The 20,927-nt window shown below is 47.3% G+C and overlaps 1 protein-coding gene across 1 annotated transcript in view; it reads left to right on the top strand.

Annotated features, from left to right (window-relative positions):
* The window catches only part of DISP3 (dispatched RND transporter family member 3), a 199,467-nt gene that overhangs the window by 167,558 nt on the left and 10,982 nt on the right, over positions 1–20,927 (top strand). The window contains exons 18-20 of the mRNA XM_061566372.1: positions 5,889–6,034; positions 12,430–12,589; positions 13,437–13,550. Coding sequence (XP_061422356.1) covers positions 5,889–6,034; positions 12,430–12,589; positions 13,437–13,550 — 420 coding nt within the window. The remainder of the gene's footprint in view (positions 1–5,888; positions 6,035–12,429; positions 12,590–13,436; positions 13,551–20,927) is intronic.

Here is a 20,927-nt window from a genome sequence, read left to right as displayed (position 1 = left end):
CCAACTCGGGTCAACCGGGTTCATTTGCACAGCGCGTCAGCCTCTGCGCCGCCGAGTTTTCACGTCGGGCCGCACTTGAGATGTCGCCAACAAACGAATTGAAACTTCTCCTCCACGTGATTCTCGGCGACGCGGCTTCGACGCCTTCATTGAAAGCAGTGCGAGGCGCGATGCCCGCTGCATCTCGTGGGCGTCGCGTGCAGGCGAGCGACGAGGGCAAGGAGGGGGAAGGCTTGGGGGGGGGGGGAGATCAAAGGATTCCCAAGTCAATATTTTAACGTTGTCGGCAATGGGTGCGCTGTTGGCTTTTATTTGGCGTGCGGAGAATTTTTTTAAAACTTTGGTCTTGACAGTCTGCCTCACAACGGCTCGCTCGTAGCAATGTTCTAATAACGCGGCAAGCGAGACATTCTTAATAAACACTAAAATGAGAAAATTTACCTCACCGCTACTCTTCCAATTGACCACTAAATTATTTGCTTCACTGCAGCACATTAGCGCTAATTTTGATTCATGCTCGCACGTTATCAGTTTAAACGGCTTGCGCGGTAACAATTCGTATAAGTTAATTTAACATTTTAATTGATTTTTTTTTATTTGGCAGTGGGTCCACGCGTGGCCTGTGATACGGTAAACAAATTTCAGCACATTTTCAGAAAAATAGAGACATGTAAATGCGAAATAATTAGCAATTATTGAGCGCTGCATGGCGGTGGTTTTAAATTGCCACAGCGTTTGTTCAACAAGAATAAAAAAAAATAAGAAACGCAATTACCATGATGCATCTCATTCAGATAATTGCAGATGAGAGGGTGCTTACTCCCAAATTATGAATATGCTTTAGATATTTACGTGGTCTAACTCAATGTTAACACACAGAGCCAGTTTTGCTTCGAGGCTGCGTTTTAATGAGCCACAATAACACTCTCTGAGAACTAAATTGGCTATAAACTCCTTTATGAAGGAAAACGGCAAAGGTGTGCAACCCTGGAATTTCTAAATTTGAAGTTTTCGTGACTGCAAGTATTCATGTTCTTTGTTTTTTTCGGTAAAGTCACGTAGGTAAAAAATTAATTAAGCGGTGTGCTTTCGCTAAGTTGTTCTCACCTGAAGAAGCACGCTTGTGTTGCGCCCGAAACGTCGTGATATAATTTATTTAAATTTTTTACCTACGTGACTTTACCGACAAAACCAAACAGTATGAACCCTGGAATTGCTTGTTCATGCCACTGCTGGCAGAAGGGCCTCCAGAGAGCTTCTGCTGTTTCTCGCCTCCTCGTCCACACCGGCCAGGCACTTTGCCCAACCACACGGGGGCCTGCTGGTCGATCAACTGTGGTGTGCTCTGTCACACTGCGGGGTGGAAGAGAGGCGGTGGGAGATTTACTCAAAACTCACCCCGTCGTTTCACACTCGTGCAGCGGGAGACCGAACCGAACCGGTGATCTCTCAGTCGTGCGATGGCGGTTGGACCGCTGCTGGAATTCCAGGCGCGCAGGACCATATTGAAATATATATATATAAAAAAATGGCCTTTAAACTCGGTAGGGGGTTTTCCCGGATGAATGGTGGAACCACGTTTCTCTTCATACTCGTTGGTTCTTTCGGTAAAGTCACGTAGGTATAAAACATTTTTTTATTTCTTTTATTTTATACCTACGCGACTTTACCGAAAAATTATTTAATTTTTTTTATTTTATACCTACGCGACTTTACCGAAAACACCAAAGAGTATGAATACTTGCAGTCATGAAAACTTCAAATCTACACGTTTCTCTTGTTGATTTTTGGTCGTTTAAAGGCGATCGGCGGGAATAACGCCGACAGCTCCCGCACACGCACGCCGATGCGGGGTACGAACTCGCCGACGCATCTTCGGATTTTCCCGCGCGGTTCGCAACTGACCGGCGGTCGGGATAGCGGTGGGACGCCCGCCGTGCATGCGCGCTTCTGATTGCAAACCAAACAAAGGCGGAGATAATAGAATACAAATAAAACAGCAGAGTTGGCAGGTATTTCAAAAAAATGTGACGGTAATTAATCCCACGGAGAGCGGCGGGTCCGCACAGTCGCGGTGACATTTACCAACTCTCGCTTGACAAGCGCATGGCAGCTTGCGACCCCCCCCCCCATCCTCCGCCTCATGCCAATGGCGATGTCGGCAACAATCTGAATATCCGTTCTGTTGTCCACAAACAATGGTGGTGGCTAGGCGCCCACTGGGGGGGCCAAAGCAAAAGTAACTTTGGGGCGGTGGATGGGGGGGATCGTTTCAACAATGGGCAAGTTACACCATTGTAACCTCATTTAGCAGTAGCAAAATATGATAATTGTTTTTTTACCCTTTTATCTGGCAACAAAACTGACACCTTTTTTTTTATAAGGAGTCATGTTTGCATTGACCACAATACCTGCGGTCGGAATTCAAACAAAACACATAACTCTGATAATGTATGCATTTTTCGATTTAAAGCTTTCGTGACTGCAGGGATTCATCTTCTTGGTTTCTTCGCCTGAGGACGGCTGCTTGCGTTGTGGCCGAAACGTCGTGAGAATTGTTTTATTATGTTTTATTTTTATTATTTTATTACTTCCCTTCTACGTGACTTTACCGAAAGAACCAAGAAAATGTATGCATTGTCCTTGAAATTGATTGGTCCACACCCGAGACAGCTTTCATGTGCCTTTTTGCGTCATCTGGTCCAACTCCATGTGAGACTAGGCTCTAAGGAAAGCTGTCTCGGGTGTGGACCAATCAATTTCAAGGACAATGTATACATTATCAGAGTTATGTTTTTTTGTTTGCATTCCGACTGCAGGTATTGTGGTCAATGCAAACATGACTCCTTGTAAAAAAGGTGTTAGTTTTGTTGCCAATAAAAGAGTAAAAAAACAATTATCATTGGGCAAGTTTCTTGAATTTCCTCCACCTCCGTCCGTCCATCAGTATATATCGGTGCGTGACAGTCATCATATGTAGTGGAGTCTAATGTGGGTACCGCCACCTCTTACAGCAATATTGGCTCCTTAATTGGATGCAACAATCGCTGTTCAACCTCATTCAAACGGATTCCTGCACTTTAAAAACAAGTATAGTATATTATGTTATTATGTTTGGATTGCCTGGGCCCTTGCCATCGAAATGTGGAATTTTAGACATGAGAAAAGGGGTTGTTAACAGAGATGAGCGTCGAGTTTTTGAAAAAAAAATAGATTTTTTTTTACTGACATTAGTAATAGTGCTTGTCAACTGGAAGGGTTGATTCCTGTCACAAGGACGTATAGTTTATACCGCTGTGTTCGGGCTGCAAATGGAGATGAACATCGCCCGGCAACGTATTGAGCGTGGGAACATTGCCTTTTGACCTTAATAGGTCTAACACCGTTTGTGACCTTTAGGGTTACCTTTAGTGAATGTTGTATCGATAAACAATGGCGAGAATTGGCAGCCCCTTAAGTTGGTCACAGTGAAGGTGAACAGAGAATCAATCGCAGCCGCGACAGCCGTAACGTCCTCTCCTCTGGACAGCGCTCTTCGATCCAGCGCACGCGCCCACCATTCACGGCTCTCGCCTCGTGTGTCCCTGCAACTATTGGGGCAAAGACGCCCTGAGGAGGTTGGGGAGGGTGTCCCACTACTAGCGGATGGTTCGGCGTTTGGCGAGATGTTATCTTATTCTTTGGTTTTTTCGGTAATGTCACGTATAAAGATCAAATAATAAATTAATCTTCTTGGTTCTTTCGGTAAAGTCACGTAGAAGGGAAGTAATAAAATAATAAAAATAAAACATTATAAAATAAGTAATAAAATAATAAAAATAAAACATAATAAAATATGTTTTATTTTTATTATTTTATTACTTCCCTTCTACGTGACTTTACCGAAAGAACCAAGAAGATGAATGCCTGCAGTCACGAAAGCTTTAAATCGAAATAATAAATTAAATTAAATAATAGCATACGACGTTTCGATTACAACACAAGCAATCATCATCAGGTATAATGAAATAGCGAGATAGAATCTAACCAGAAAACTATAGACAGACATATAAGCAGACAGATATCACCAAGATACATAGAGAGAGCAACCCAGGTACAGAGAGGTGTGATCGTCTCTGTGGGGTGGCCTTAAATAGACAGAGGGGGGCGGAGGCAGAGAGAGGGAGGGGGTAGGGAAAAAATGTACATGTCAATGAGTAAACATGCTTATATGTCTGTCTATAGTTTTCTGGTTAGATTCTATGTCGCTATTTCATTATACCTGATGATGATTGCTTGTGTTGCAATCGAAACGTCGTATGCTATTATTTAATTTAATTTATTATTTTATCTATATACGTGACTTTACCGAATAAAACAAAGAATAATTCCTGCAGTCACGAAAGCTCCAAAATTAAGAGATGTTATCTTGCTCGCCTGGTATGCAGGAAGTCGTGGGTACGATCCTGGCCCTGACGCCTGTATATTTGGAGTTTGCATGTCCCCCCGCGCTCCACGTGGTTATATGGATTTAACTCCGGGTCCTCCGGTTTTCCCCTCCACGTTTAGAAACATGAGGTTTAGATTATTTGGATGCTAAACATTTCCACGTGATAAGCCACTTCGTTGAGTTATCATTTGTGGCCAGGTCGCTTCTGAAAAAAGACCTAAATAGCTCAGTGGGCCTCACCTGGTAAATACATAGCTTTAGTTTTGGTTATTGGTCCGATTACGCATCCGCGTGAAGTAATTACACAAAATCTACACAACTATCAGCTCACCGAAATCGGTGCTGAGCCGACTGTCTGTGATGTGATAACTTAATGATGCTGCGTTGGCAGCGGCGCGCAGCAGGGATGGTTAACAACAAATTTCCACGCATTCGTCAAGAACAGTGTGGCCTTGACAACGTATATATTTATTTTATAGAGAGGCAGTGTTATTGACTGATGCGTTGAGGTTCTTTGTGTATTTAAAGGCTCCTTCATCACTACAATCAGCATTTATGTCATCTTGTAGAAGGAAGATAACTGCGTACTATACAAATGTGTGTGTGTGTCTGTGTGCGTGTCTGTGTGTGTATGTGTGAGGAGCGGTAGTGTAGCGGTTAGCGGTAGTGTAGCGGTTAGCGCTACGCTGCGCTACGAACCCGGTGACCCGAGTTCTATTCCCGCTCACGGAAAAACACCGGTGACGATGATCTAAACCGGTCCTGGACCTCCCCTAGGTCGACTCGGCCTCAAATAAGTACTTGGTGCGGTGTGCAAAACATCACCATTGGGGAGACAAAGGTGGCAGGGCGTGGTTTATGGGCACCCACCCCCTCGTGAGCCGTGCCAGCCTTCATAGGTGCTCGCTAACCGCACTTGCTACAACAGTCTAGTAAGGCTATATGGGGGATTTTTGTCTCTTTAAAATAAAATGTTGGGCTTTTTAAGAAAGGAAAACCAAAGAAGCAAACATCAGCTGGTGGAATACAGCGATATGGTTAAGAGGATACATGTAGGGCATATTCCTCTTTGATCTCCGGTCGCAATATAGAGAAGTGAAACAAAGACGGATCTAGGGCAGTCAAAAAATAACAAGCGCTTTAAACAGGAGCCAACATTAATTTAAAAAATACAACATATGATCTCTGAGGGAGGTTTGCGAGTTCCCCCATCACCCACTCTTTGGACCACCACCGTGTCGGGCTAAGAAAGGGGACGTGGAGAAAGTGGAGGAAAAGTACAGCTCGTTACACATATCTTGCTGGGTTTCTCCAAGCCATATCTCAACATTTTCGAGGTGTCTGGACACCCCTGGCTCTATAACCCCTTCCGTCTGCCACCCTCATCCCACCCACCGGCTCCTGTCTCACCCTCTCCCACTCTACCCCCCCTCCACCTCGACCCTTGTGCCGGAGGCAGGATTCAGCTTGTCCTCCGTGCTGCGCTTGATGAGCGCCGAGTGCCGCGACCTCCCCGAGCCACGGCTGCTGCCGGGACAGCTGTCCCACGCGGCCCTCGGCTTCCGCGAGGGCCGCGTGGCCTGGCTGTCGCTCGCCTTCGAATCGGTGAGACCTCCCGGGTTCCCGCACACACATACACACGTGCAGAGAGCAACCACCTCGTCTCCCATAGCCCCCGGTACGGTCATTCCAAATGTTATGTACGTTCTAGATTTGAAGCTTTCGTGACTGCAAGGATTCATATTCGTAGGTTTTTTCGGTAAAGTCACGTAGGTAAAAAATTTAAATTAATAAAAGTAAAATAAAATAAAAATCACGACGTTTCGGAGGCAACACAAGCTTCCGTCTTCAGGCCGTGATTTTTATTTTCTTTTACTTTTATCAATTTAAATTTTTTACCTACGTGACTTTACCGGAAAAAACCTAAGAATATGCTACGTGCGTATGCACGTTGAATTTATTTTGCACCGTATGTAGCCAGCCATGCTAATCGGAGGTGCAGGGGAACGACAACAAAAGAAACACAAAAAGCTGTTCTCAATGAATTAGTTTTCAATCTAGATTTAAAAGTGCATAGCTACTGTGGTTTCTTAATAATTGCTCCTGCTGCTCCTGTTATTGTGGAACAATAGGACTGCGAGGGGTGGCTGGGTAAACTTCAAGGTTGAAGCACTGAGGCGGGACCACTGAGATAAGTGGTGTGGAGTGATCTAGGATTGAAGCTTTCGTGACTGCAGAAATGATACTCATTGTTTTTTTTCGGTAATAAATAATAAAATAAAAATTCAATGAATAAAATGTTATTAAAATAAATCACTATACTTTAAAAACCTTTGTTTATTTTAAGTACATTTTATTTATTGAAATTGTTTTTTTCATTTCTACATACGTGGTGTGGAGTGGTTGGCGTGGGTTCGCTACCGAACCTGGTATCTCAGCGATGCTAGCACAGGGCTCTGACTGGTGAGCTAAACAAGCCTTTTTTGAAAAATATACTTTAAAAACCTTTGTTTCATTTTTTTAATAACAGTTGCTGAAAACGGGCCCAAATCTCCAAAATTACAAGCAGTCAGCAACAAACAGCTCCAGGTTGTAAATATACAACGGTTAATATGTCTTTTGTATTGACCAGCGTTATAGAAATATACAGGAAGATTTTTTAGGAGAAATTTTGTTCAGTGACGACTATTCGCTCGCATGGCATTGGAACCCAGGATCTCAGCAATCCTGGCTCAAGCGCTCTGACTGCTGAGCCACCGGTGGTCACTTTGAAAAAAATCGATGTATTTTAAAACCTTGTTCGGTCAGGATATCTTTGCCCGGATTTGAACCAAGCTTCTCAACAGCACCCGCTCAGTGCTGTGGAACAGCATAATCCCCTTTGGTCCGCCTCAACACCACTGTTTAATTGCTTTTATGACCACTGTTTCATTGCTTTTATGGCTTTATTTTGGTGATTTTCGATAAGTTTTTTTGGTTTGGACATGTTTTTTTGTTGTAGTACAGAGTTAGACTGATGGCCTTAATCTAAGTTGTCTTGTGGTTGTTGTTGTTGTTTGACTTGCATCCCACTGGGATTTTTGCACATTTTTGTGTACGGTGCTTTTTCTGCAATATTTTACTGTCTTTTCTTGGATTTTCTGTTTGCACTCAGTCACATATTCACTTTTAAGATGTTTTTTGTTCATGTTTTTGTTTTTTGTTTGTTGCGGTTGCACCCGATTCAAGAGCCGAATGGCTCACAGGGCTACACCTAATACATGAACTTGAACTTGAAATGAACTTGAACACTTCCCATTAATGTTATAATGTCGAACAGCCCTCGCTTACCGTGTTATTGTCCCATTACCATGTACCTTGGCCCAACCCGCGGACCATGTAGTACATGTCGTTTATTGATTTCTTTATTTTCTTACTATAAAGTGCCCCCAGGCCCACTCTTTCCTTTTGTCGAGCAGTTCATTGTGCACAAGGCACACGTGCACTACATATCGGGAAAGCTGCGCTTAACTCGGCTCACTTGATATCGTTAATTAAGGTCATCTCACTATCTCCAGGTGATTTGCTCGTTAGTCTCGATATAGTCTGTTTGTTTACTAAAGTTCCTGTGCCTGACACCATTGCAATCATTAAAGATTTGGTTCAACAAGGACTGAATGCTGATGTACCGGCCCTGGTGAGACACTGCCTCACCAACACTTACTTCACCTGGAATGGAACATTCTAAAAACAAGTTGAAGGTACCCCAATGGGTTCTCCCTTATCTCCAGTTGTAGCCAATTTTTTCATGGAAAAATTTCAGACAGATGTCATCCAGGCATCCACTCTACGCCCGGCCTTTTGGAAGAGGTACATAGATGATATGTTCGTCATCTGGCCACAGCTCTGAACCAATTCCTCAACCACATCAATTCCATACACCCAGCCATCAAATTCACCATGGAAGTGGAAAAGTATGGCAAGCCACCATTCTTGGATGTTTTAATCAAAAAGAGACCAGATGGCTCAATGGGACACTGTCTACAGGAAAGCCACCCATACGGATGCCTACCTAAAACCTGACTCCCACCACCATCCATCTCAGAAGAATTCCCTCATCAAAACTCTACACCATAGCGCTCGATGCATTTCCGACCTTCATCACCTAGCCAGTGAACTGGAACATATATACCAAGCTCTCAAGATGAATGGATATCCAGACTCCACAATCCGCAAATCTATCACCCCAACTGTTGGGAAAGAACCATCTGAGGACCAAATCAAAACCATCACCTTGCCATACATAGTAGGGGCCACCAAAAATATTTCCAAAATCATGAACAAACACAAGATTTAACACAGTACATGAAATTCGTGATCTGATCCCATCTTGTGAAGGATGTGATCCCTGACATGCAATACCCCGGCCTCTACAAACTAAGCTGTGTCTGCGGCTGCAGTTACATTGGGTAAACTAAGCGACATGTATTGGACCTTGTTCGTGAACATAAAGCTGATCTGAAACACGGTAGGACCAATACCCCGGCCGTGGCTGATCATTGTTTTAATGCGGTGGGCTCACGTGAAATTGATTTCTCTAAGACGAAGGTACTTCGCAAACCCACTGGCTATCAACACAGATACGTTCATGAAACCATCCAGATATATAAACACAGACACAATTTCAACCGAGAAAATGGGTACAAACTTAGCAATCATTGGAATAACGTTATCAACCAATTTAAGTCATAACCGGCTGTGCTGTTCCCTTTCTGCCACCTTCCGATGTTATTTTTTATTTTTTCCCCGTGGCTTCGGCTCTCCAATTTCACATTAACAGGTTGAATTCCTCGTGCCACCGTGGCCACCTACGGACGCCGACCTCTGCGTCGCGGTGGCTCTGCGATCCCCCATTAACATGCTAATCTCTCACATTAACATAATGCTAATCTCTCACATTAACATGCTAATCTTTCACATTAACATAGCCACCCATGCACTTGTCACGGACGCCTTTCTGTGATCTCACATTAACATGCTAATCTCTCACATTACATCACTATCCCCGCCCACTTCGTTTATGACCCTCGGACTACACCCTATAAAACAGTCTGCATTCAGCAGCTTTTCTCCTCTTTCCTCCTGATGACGATCGCTTGTGTTGTGATCGAAACGTCGTAGGTTTTTGTTATTTTTTTTAACCATCTACGTGACTTTACCGAAAGACCCAAAGAATAACGCTTCGGAGGTCCAAATGGAATTGCGCGCGAGCACGGCTGGCAGATGCCGCGCGTGGGTGTTGCGCAGGCATACGACCGGCGACGTTTTGTTTTGCTGTGTTCCGGGGCTGCCGTGCTTCCTTGGACTCCGCCCTCCCCAGCCGCGAGCCCTAGCCGCCAGCCCGTTCCCTGCCCCACCAGCCCTCCTAATGGATGCTGTGCTACCCCTCGTCAGTAATGGGCCTTAACGATGACAATTAGTGGGGCAGTTGTGTGCGTGCGTGCGCGCGTGTGAGAGTGCAACGCTCTCAAATTCCTTAAAAATAACCGGATGCCCTGTGCCAGAAAATTAGGCACTAATTTAATGTCCAGTGATGTGCAAAATCTATGCAAATTATTTTTTCCAATGCCTCTCAGCGATTATGTTGATGGTACAGATAATGCTAATCAATATGTTGTTTCATCAGTCAGTTTATTTTAAAACTCCGAGTAACTGTTTTTATATTTTCCCAATTTTGTTCCATTTTGCTATCAGTGTCATCGCCACCAGATGTGCTTTCCATCCGGGTCCCTGCCAGAGCCGTTGCAACCCCTTCGTTGTGCTGTTATAGAATCGCCCACAGCAGCAGATATCGCGACGGCTCCCTCTGAGATGCATTCAAGTGACCTCTGGTCCACGCAGACGAGGGGAGGAGAGCAGCACTTTGCCACCTGCTCCGCACACGCTACCAATATTCATCGCATGACGGTCAAACTGATATTTAAATTTCAGAGCTGGAAATTAGCCGACTTCAGTTGCGGAACTATTTTTTTTTAATGCGATGGATTTTTATACGTGCACCTGTTAATAACCAAAAAAATTCCGGCCTTCGAATTATATTGAACATTTTCACAAAGGGGAGACACCCGTTGTGTCACGTGGAGCTCTGCGTTCACCCCGTTGCCTGCGTGGGTTTTCGGCGGGATACCAGGTTTCACCTACAGGCAAAAAAAAACTCAATTTGTTGTATATGCATGAACAAGTATTGGCACGGTCATTAATTACGTATTCAATTTTAATACGGTAAAGTCACGTAGAAGACAGACCTGTTCTCCACCTGAGGACGGCTGCTTGCGTTGTGGCCGAAACGTCGTGAGAATTATTTTATTATGTAAAATTTTTATTATTTTATTATTTTCCTTCTACGTGACTTTACCGAAAGAACCAAGAAGATGAACCTCTGCAGTCCCGAAAGCTTTAAATCGAAATTTAATACGGTAGTTTTATTCACGTAATTTCTCCAATTTAAATTGGTGGAAAATGTTTTTTTTTTGCCTCTATCTGGTTTACATTTTAATGATAAACAACTTTTACAAGCCTGGCACAGTTTTGAACATTGAGTGGAACACATTATCCCTGATGCTATACAGCCTTGGGCTGCCGATACTGCTGTCCATATGGGCTGTGCTGTGCTGTCTGTATGAGCTTTGGTATTTCACTTGAGGCGAGGCTGACCCTTGATGCCAAGAACGTGCAATTATTAAAACATCTCCTTTATAACAATTTCGAAGGTGCTATGTATGCTCGAAGTATAAAGTCACGGGCAAAAATTAAAAGAATGCCATTATTTTTGGGAAACAAAAGATGAAAGTTTTAGCCGTAAGATAAATTATTGGGCAGACGGCGGATACATTTAATGAACCTCTGGGGTCATTAAACCTTCCATTGAAACCATTATTCTACTTTTACAGCTTGCGCCTACCAAAAAAAATTCTGCCTTCCATTTACCGTACGCGGTAGAAATTCCGCAGGCCAAAAAAAAACGGAGCAAAGCCAAACGAGCCAATCATAGCACTCCTCCTCCTAATAGCGTAGCTTTATAAGCAAAAGGTTAGCCTTAATGAGTTTCACCCTACCCATCCGCGCCCCCCCCCTCCGCCGATGTGACTTACGAGTCCACCCAGGTTTGCCTCTTGGGGTCACCCTGGCAGGCGCGGTGGTGCCGTTCGTTCTTCTGCCCGAGCGCCAGGAGTAATAGGCGCGAGATTATCGGACGTAACGGGGCTGACGGGCGAAAATGCCGCGGCCCGCGCACTTGACTCCTCTTCCTTCTCTGCCGCCACCGCGGTCAGAGGCGCAAGCCACGCACGTTATCGGAGCGCTAGAGGCGCCACCGCCACCCGTTTTGATTTGCGCGGTGCCACATTGGTGCGCGTTCGCACGGGCGGGCGAAGTGCACCCACGCATTTAATTCCGTGATTGAAGAGAGGGGGGGGGGCCCGTCCACATAGTGTGTGCGAACCGATAGTCACATCTGCACCGTCCGCCGATCTCTGTGTCTTCCGAGCTGCTGGCTGGCTCACCCGACAACCCTCTGCCACGCACCGATCATTGATTCGCTGCGCCCGTCCAGTGTGTCGCACAGCCATCAGCAGGCCGCACAGAGTGACACTTTCTGTACGGCCGACTGCTGCCCCTTTGGCTGTTCCCTCGATTCTGCGGGCGATGCCAATTGAAACATCTGATGGGTCGTAAAGTCACCTGTAGGCCACTTTCCAGCCTGGTGTTTGACAGACTCACACCTTTATCGATGCATGAAATCCTCATCGAGTCTTCGATGCGGGGGGGGGGGGGGGGGGTGAGAAAGGTTTTGTGCCGCCGTGTGTTTGGCCATTTAGTTGGTGGCTATTCACTCGTATGAGAGGTTAACTTGATCACTCGGAACAATCGACATGCAATACAGATTGTCCAGCAGCCTTCATCTTGCCACCGTGGGCGCCACGGTGGTTGAGTGATGGTGGTTGCCCGCCCGCCCATGCCAGGTCACATACCGCGGCGGCTCTGCTCTGGACTCGCTGGATGACTATGCCCGCTGGGAGGCGTTCCTGCAGCAGCAGCTGGCGAGCCTGCCCCCCGACTCGGTGCTCCGTCGAGGATTCCAAACGTGCCAGCACTGGAAGCAGGTGTTCACCGAGGTTCTGGGTAAGCGCCTACACCACACTGCGCTGGCAATCGCCTGGCAATGATGCCAGCGAAACACCGGTGTGCTCAAGTGGTGATTAATTGCCACGGTTTTTTTTTGTTCACGTGACAAACCTTCCTAGTTGGCTGTGTCGGGTGGAGGTCGGGTTTTACGACACATTTAAGCGAACTGACCCTAAAAACGTTTGCTCCTGCAGTATAAATAAATATTCTGATTTTGATTACGAACTCTACTGGGCTGTGGAGCGGTGGTGATGGTACGGCTGCCCATGCTGAGCACAGGCCTATTGTGAACCCGTGATGAAAATCAAACATTCCCACGATCAGGGCCGAGTATATCCATAAGCAGAATCACTGCTGACTCCCAGGGGCATGATGGGCTGAGTCCCCCCCCCGAACTAGGATTTGAACAAGAGCACTACCCCCCACCCCCCCCGCCATTTAAAGTATGCTGCCGTGGAGCAACGGTTAGCACACTGGGCTTGAAATCCACAATTATTACGACATCGGTTTTCCTGCAATCGCCATAATTGTCGTCTTCAACTGGAGCCTGGAGTTTCCGTCAATAGGTGCTCAGTGGATAAAACATCGAGGCACGCGCCCCGCAAACCTGAAGTTCGATCGATTCCCACTCGTGGCCAACATCGGTGACGAATGTCTGAAGCGATCCTCGGCCTTAAATGAGTAGCCGGTGCGGTGTGTGAAACATCACCGCTGGGGACACGAGGGCGGCCGGTCGTGGTGCTGGCCACGCCACCGTTGGCCTTCGTAGGGGCTCGCCTACGAAACTTGCCCCAACAGCCTGCGTAGGCTACACGGGGGATCTTTGTCTTCGTGTGCAATGCAGGTGTGCAGAGTGCGCTGTGCAGCTTGGCTCTCTCTCTCGCCATCTGCGTGGCTGCTGTTGCCATCTTCACCTCTCACCTCTGCCTGACCTTCATCGTGCTCATGATGGTCCTCGGTACGTATGGGTGCCTTTGTTGCTCCGCTCGTCACTATTCAACATCTCAAAGTCTTTCGAGGCGGGTTTGTGGCGCGAGACCCGCAGTCCAGCCACTCGGCGGTCGGGTGAGTGAGATCATGAGGTTATATCTGTGATATACGGTACGTAACCTGCCTTCAGGGACATCGGGTTGCCCACTGAACGCAGTACAGAAAAGAAGTCGTTAACATCGTTGTATTGCTGTTGCTAACAAAGCTGTGTGTTTTTGTATTTCTGGTCTCATCCCACAGTCGATAATGACCACTTTCATGAATAAAGGGAACATCGCATCGTATTGAACATTATCTGTGGACTGGACACTCTGTACCATGATACACTCCATTTCACTCCCCCTCCGCACACTCGCCGCTCCAGCAAGCAAAGACTTTTATCCGAGCTCTTAGCCGAGCTTCGCTCCGTGACAAATCAACTCCCTCGCCTCTTCTCCTCCAGTGATGTGACAACCCCCACTCCCTGAGCCGTCCGTGCTGTTGACTCCCTGCTCGCTGTTCAAGGTCCTGACTCTCCACGCCTTCCCCTTCTCGGCCCGTAGCTGTCTCTTCTCTTAAAATAAAATAAAAACGTGGGGTGTTTCCACCTACTTTCATCCCCCATCGCCCCTACGATGCACGTCTCACCGGTTTGGACCGCTTCTTGAGAGGCAATTGCCGTTCGATTCGCTATGAAGCCAAATTTTATCATTGTTCTGTATCCCAAGCGGCACCCAGATGAACAAAAAAGTTCGGACTGTGAAAGTTTTGCCGAGAAAACGCATTAAATAAACAGTTGTTATTACCGCACACATCTGTGCAACTCCTTATGAAAACACACACTTGTGTGTGTGTGTGTGCGCATTCTGTGGGGAGCGGGTAGCGTCGCAGTTAGCTACGAACCCAGCGACCCGTGTTTGATTCCCGCTCACGGCCAACACGGGTGCCAATTATACGAACCTGGGCCTCCCCTAGGTCGACCCAGCCTCCAATAAGTACCTGGTGCGGTGTGTAAAACATCGCTACTCGCGAGACAAATGCGGCCGGGCGTTGTGCCGGCCACCCACCGTGCCAGCCTTCATAGGTGCTCGCTAACAGCACTTGCCCCAAAAGTCTTGTCAGGGCTATACGGATAATCTTTGTATGTTCCGTAACATAACAGAGCAGTTGTTTTGAAGCCGTGTCAACGCACGGCCTTTTATCGCACCATCTCATTTCGCCACCATCACCAACATTGCCACCATCGACACCCTAAATTCTCTGCAGGCCGTCACACACTTCGTTGACGGCACGCGGGCCCAACGCTCATCTTGCTTCTCTTCCCTCCTGGAACGTTTCTTTTTTTAAATGTTTCGCTATCCCCCGCATAGAGCGAAATTCTCAATCTGCCACTCACGCGGTGAGGAAACCTCTCCGCGCGTGACGGTCGCCTCCCTCACACACGATCGTACATTGATTCACGGGACAGCCGCCCTACAAGGCCTTCACAATCCCTTCATCTCACTTTCCTCCCCCGGTCTTCACGGCCTTCACAATCCCTTCATCTCACTCTCCTCCCCCGGTCTTCACAGTCCCTTCGTGTGACTCTCCTCCTGCACCTGGCTCCATTCGCTGAAATGTGTCAATTCCAGCGGAATGTCTCATAGTCAAGTCAAAAAAAGAAATTGTTGATAATATTTGACCACCATTGGCCGATTTTTCTTCGGAGTTTTGATGTGCACTGGCACTCCTCTTTTAATTTGCAAGCTTCTCTTGATGTCTGCAACAGCGGGGGAGGTGGGGGGGCATTGTTACCCACAGTTTGCAGCGTTTATTATTTAGAACTGACTGCAGCGTGGACCCCCTGAGTTGTATATGCCCCCACCCCTCTCACCACCTGGAATAGCTCATCCTATAAGCTTTGGCAGGGAGAGGGGGAGGGGCGGCGGAGATGGAGACTATGATTTAAATCGAAACCCAAATTGTTTGCCGCTTGGCCACCGTTAGGAGCGGCGTCGCGATTGCATCGTGATAAATTGAGAATTCATTTCACGATCGGAAAATTCTGGGCTCGCGAGCGAAGGGAGATCGGAGAGAGAAAACAAATAAATGCACGACTCGAGACTGCTCTGGCATTGTGTATCATCCAGATCCGCATCGCACGTACGCACACCAACCCCCCCCCCCCCCCTGCAAATATAGACGTGCCAAGTTCAGCCTCACAGATTTGTCTCCGCACGTTTGCTGTTTGCAAACGCCGATGAAGGCCAACACGGTGCAACGAGGGAGCTGGGGGGATTAGCACCATCCCTGGTTGCCTGTGTCTTCCAAAGTGCTGGTGGTTTACACACCCGCCCGGACAAGGGGCAACCCTTAAGGTTTGAGTTGACCCCAACGAATTGCACGATCGGCTGCGTACGGCGCAAAAGAAGTTCAACATACACGCATACATACAGCGATGGCCCAGGACCGGTTTAGACATTGCACGCCACCAACATTAGCCGGGCTCGTAGCGCAGTGTGCTCACGGCTACGCCACCGCTCCCTGCATACCGCCATATAGCCATCTGGGCGAGGAAATTACTGTTAGAGAGCACATATTAACACTGGCACGGCACGTGAGTGTGTGGTCTGGTCAGAACCACGCACTTGATGCAGCAAATCTGGCTGTGACGGTCCCACCTGATGACGGAGACTTGTGTTGCCTCCGAAACGTCGTGATTTTAAATTTTAATTTAATTTTATTATTTTAATTTAATTTTTTACCTACGTGACTTTACCGAAAGAACTAAGAGTAAGAACCACGCACGCCCTGCTGCTTGGTTTTCCAAGTCCTAATGATGTTTACACACTTGCACCAAGTACTCATTCAAGTCTGAGTTACTACGCACACACACGCACCCCCCTTTATTCCTGCGGATAGGGGCAATGCGCGTCTGTTGGGACAAAGTTACCGGCAGTGGAATTGTTGAAAGAAATTGACGTTTCCCAGATTGATAACAACAGGCGGAGGAAGATATTAAGTGCCTTAGGCACATGTTCATTTTTTCCGGTAATATGTTTTATTAAGATATGCGCAGACATTCAACATCACGTTCTGCATTTTAATGGTGAGTTTTCAATATCAAAGATGGATCTAATATCTTCAAACAACTTTTTAACAACTTCAAAGCTAATGCATTTGTAACGACTTAATATAACCCTAGCCAAACTTTCCTGGATTCGCGGAGAGTGTGTACCGTCTTTCAGATTTTCCGAGTAAATTCCAGAGCCGGCAGCTTGTCATTAGAATGTTACGTCTGTGCGATATGGCCGAGGAGATCATAATGTGTTCTTGGTTCTTTCGGTAAAGTCACGTAGAAGGGAAATAGTAAAATAAAAAAAATACAACATAATAAAATAATATCTCACGACGTTTCGGCCACAACGCAAGCAGCCGTCCTCAGGCTTGGCAGCGTATATTTAAGCTGGGTTGGAGGGCGCTCTTCCCCCTCCATCTCAGCTTAAATATACGCTGCCAAGCCTGGTGGTGTTCATTCAGACGCTGTCCTTCCGACATACCTGTTCTTTACCTGAGGACGGCTGCTTGCGTTGTGGCCGAAACGTCGTGAGAATTATTTTATTATGTTTTATTTTATTATTTTATTATTTCCCTTCTACGTGACTTTACCGAAAGAACCAAGAAGATGAATCCCTGCAGTCACGAAAGCTTTAAATAGATATTATAATGGCCGTGTCTGAGCACGGCATTTGCACCGATGAGAAGCTCGGCCCGTGAGTCTGTGCAGCTCCCCGTCGTGAATGACAAGAACATAAAACGTCACACTTGAGTTGTTTTTGGTTAGGTCGTGCCGTAGGTTGCGATGCACATTTTTGATCAAAACTCTGCACCGCCACCCGACAGAATCAATCAATTAAAGTTGTCACGTCGTGGGCAAATGTGCCAGTTTTTTTAGCTTTTCAAATTTTGCTTGCTGTTTTCAACATTCCTTCGGTTTTGCTGACAAATTAAATAAATTGCCACATTTGACCACGACACGACAGCTTGACTTGGTTGGCTCTGTCGGGTGGTGGAGGGTTACGGTAAAACGTGTTACATTATACCCACACGACGATAAAACCCAAAATAACTTAATTATAAATCATTATAATGGCCGTGAAAGCCCGCGTGTAAACATTACTCGTAATGTCCGCATATGTATGAATGTATGTTGAATAGCGTTTGCGCCGTACGTAGCCAACCGTGCCAATCGTAGACGCTTGCTTTACAACACAACGGCAACTTAAGGGATGGGCATACGGCCAATTCAATCGCAACTCGCTGCCGCCAATTTAAATGCTTCCCAAAAAACGTTTTGAACAAAATGTACCTGCGGGGGCGCGCTTTAAAAGCGGACGACTGATCAGGTTTTTGGGGTGGCTCGGAGGTCAGAGTGAATTGTCGCGTTTTCAGATCTGGGAGCAAGACCCGGGTGACGGGGGGGGGGGGTGGTCTCGACTGTGGAGGGTTGACGGTCTCGGCCCGGTCGTCCACGAGGTCACGACGAAGCCCTCTCACGTTTGCACCGCTCCGTTGTTTCGCGCACGGCACCCCCATGGCTTACACTCCACGTGCGAGGCTCGTCAAAGAAGCGACCTCCCCCTCCCTCCCCCCCTCCGGCACGCGGAGCGAAACGTCGGTCCTCGATCGCGGTTGACGACGCGTGGTCACAACCGCGAAAAACGCTTTCGGGGGTGGCTAGAATGGCCCGACCGCGATGACGCACGCTGCACGGCGATACCTTAGTGTGAAATTAGCTTGATCGCTCAGATTGACCAAGCTGTGTCTCTGTGAAGGCTATTCATTTTGCCAGCGCGGAACACTTTTCTCATTTTCGTTGTTGGCTGGAAGTGTAAACTTTTGTATTTGAGTGACCCAGTGCGTTCATCATTGTGGGAAGTTACAGCTCTTGATGTGAGTCACAAGGACAACCTTTGTCAAATGATGCAGACTTTAAATTGGATTCTGACTTATCAAACGGGCTTTGTGCTTTTTTTTGTTAGGTCTCTCACCCAAATAACAGAGGCTAAATAAATGATTTTCATATCCGAAGAAATCCAATCGTGCCCATGAAGGGGAAGAATACGAGTTACGTTTTTAGCCGCGCACTGCAGGGACAAATGCGGTTTGGGGTGCGCCTATTGAAGCGCCCGTGGGCGCAAGCCATCGTCATGCGCACCGATTGTCACGTCAGCCATGCCCGTACGAAATAAGAATCTCAGCCTGAGCAAACCCGAGGGTGAGGCTCAGTTCACGTATGGGTCAGGGTGAATCGTCGCGATTGGGGGGGTGGGGGGGTGGGGGGTCGCCGTTTGATTCCAGTACGATGGAATCGTTTTACTGGTAGGAACCTCCTGGTTATATCAGCCCGCAGGGGATTATTGTGTCCGTCCGTCCGTCGTGCAGGGAGGGACTGGGTGGGGAGGGAGGGGCTGGGTGGGGAGGGGCTGGGTGGGGAGGGTGGGGTTGGGTGGGGAGGGGAGGGTGGGGAGGGGCTGGGTGGGGAGGGTAGGGAGGGGCTGGGTGGGGATGGTGGGGAGGGGCTGGGTGGGGAGGGTGGGGCTGGGTGGGGGGTGGGAGGGGTGGGGCTGGGTGGGCAGGGGCTGGTCACCCCGTGGTGCCCTTATAAAACTCAACGTTTAACCTACTCACGTCGGCTTGTGCCCGCCCTCACAGTCGGTCATATTTGCGGAATACACCACGCCGCCGTTGACCCTGGCCATTGACCGAGCAACCCAACGTTCCTACCAGCTCCCTCCGCAGGAATGTGTTTATAACATTGCGGTGGCTGCCACACGAACAGGTAAACATCCGCTCTCATGCATTCCATTGGGCCGCAGTGCTCCGTTAGCTAGAATGATCATTACTATCGAGGAATCGTTAAACCTCTTTATATTTAGATATCAGTTGCCACTGATCTTATTTAAGAATTTAATTTTGTTCTCCACTGCAGTATATAATTCTAAGGCACACACTTCTACGTTATGTGGCATTGCACACTCGTGTGTGTGTGTATGTGCCGTGGGGTTGAAGTGCAATGGTTAAGCATCCCTGCAATGTGAACCCGGCGACCCAAGTTTGATTTCTATCTGTGGCTAACATCCAGTGGCGAGTGATCTGAACAGGCTCCCGAGGCCTTCCCTGTGCCAACCCGCACTGACCAGTGTGGTAAAGTATGGTCAAACAACCCCCACGGCTGTACACGGCATTGTGAGAGATCCTTGTCGCATGAGGAGGTCTTTGTCCAGCAATGGTTTTAGAAAAGACAAAGGACTGTAAGTTACCATCATCATCATGGTTACCATCATCATCATGGTTACCATCATCATCATGGTCAGCCGTGGTCAATCCGCTGCTGGATGAAGGTCCTCCCAAAACGAACGCCACTTCTCACGATCTTGTGTTGTCATAATAATCCACCCAGTATCTGCAATCACGCCGTCTAAATGAATAATTGTTATTGAATAGAGTCAGACCTTGCTGAGTCTATGGCCAAACATCCCGGCAGTGCGTCAGACGCAATGTTTACATTTGGGTTTAGTTTACCAGTTCGTTGTAATGTTTGTTTTACATCAGCATTGCATCCCGTGGCTTGCACATCGGAGCTAATTATGAACAACATGTTGATGGACAGCCCAGAATTACAGCGCATTACGCATGAACGGAATGCCTCGAGGGAATAAAAATGGGCGAGCTTTAGAGACTGCCTCCAACAGGATGCTGCCAGTTGCCTGATTAAGTCTTCCGCTCGGCGCAGAAGTCCACGCACATCGGATCGGCAGGCTGCGTGGGGTAAGGTGTCGGTGCTCCCACGTCTTCCAAGATGTCTGGGTCAGCATGGAAGAGTAGGCCAAATGCCCTCTGCAGACGTTGTCTAGAGCTCGCACCCTGCCAGCTATGGAGTGTGGCCGCAAAATTGCAGAGCTGCCCATTTAATATTTTTTCTCTCGGCATATTCCACTCTCATTACGTCCTCTCTTTCTCATCCTTCACTCGTGCCACTCTTTTTGAAACACAATGGTCATGTGGTCAAAGTGGAATAAAAAAAAACGTAATTTATGAATTCCCTATTTGCTTGACAGTTCAGGCCTAGTTTTTTTTTAAACGTTCCTGGCAGGTTGTGTTCATTGCTTTGAAATTTTGGAAGGCGCTGTAGGTGCTGGAGGTGAATGAGGGAGGGAGGGATGGAGGGGGTAGATGGATGGATAGAGGCAGGGATGGAAGGAGGGAGCTTTGGAGGGAGGGAGGCAGAAATTGCCTAGCGACTGGTGTACGCCACCAGAATAATTACCGTGATAAATTTTACAGCGCCCTTCATCTGATGTATAGTTTAAAGTCGTTTTTCCCC

This window comes from Lethenteron reissneri, chromosome 36 (genome assembly GCF_015708825.2).
Source record: "Lethenteron reissneri isolate LAM-NWPU_2019-01 chromosome 36, ASM1570882v1, whole genome shotgun sequence".
In the NCBI taxonomy this organism is placed as follows: domain Eukaryota; kingdom Metazoa; phylum Chordata; class Hyperoartia; order Petromyzontiformes; family Petromyzontidae; genus Lethenteron; species Lethenteron reissneri.
The sequence above is the reverse complement of the archived record's forward strand: the minus strand, read 5'-3'. Positions and strand labels throughout refer to the sequence as shown.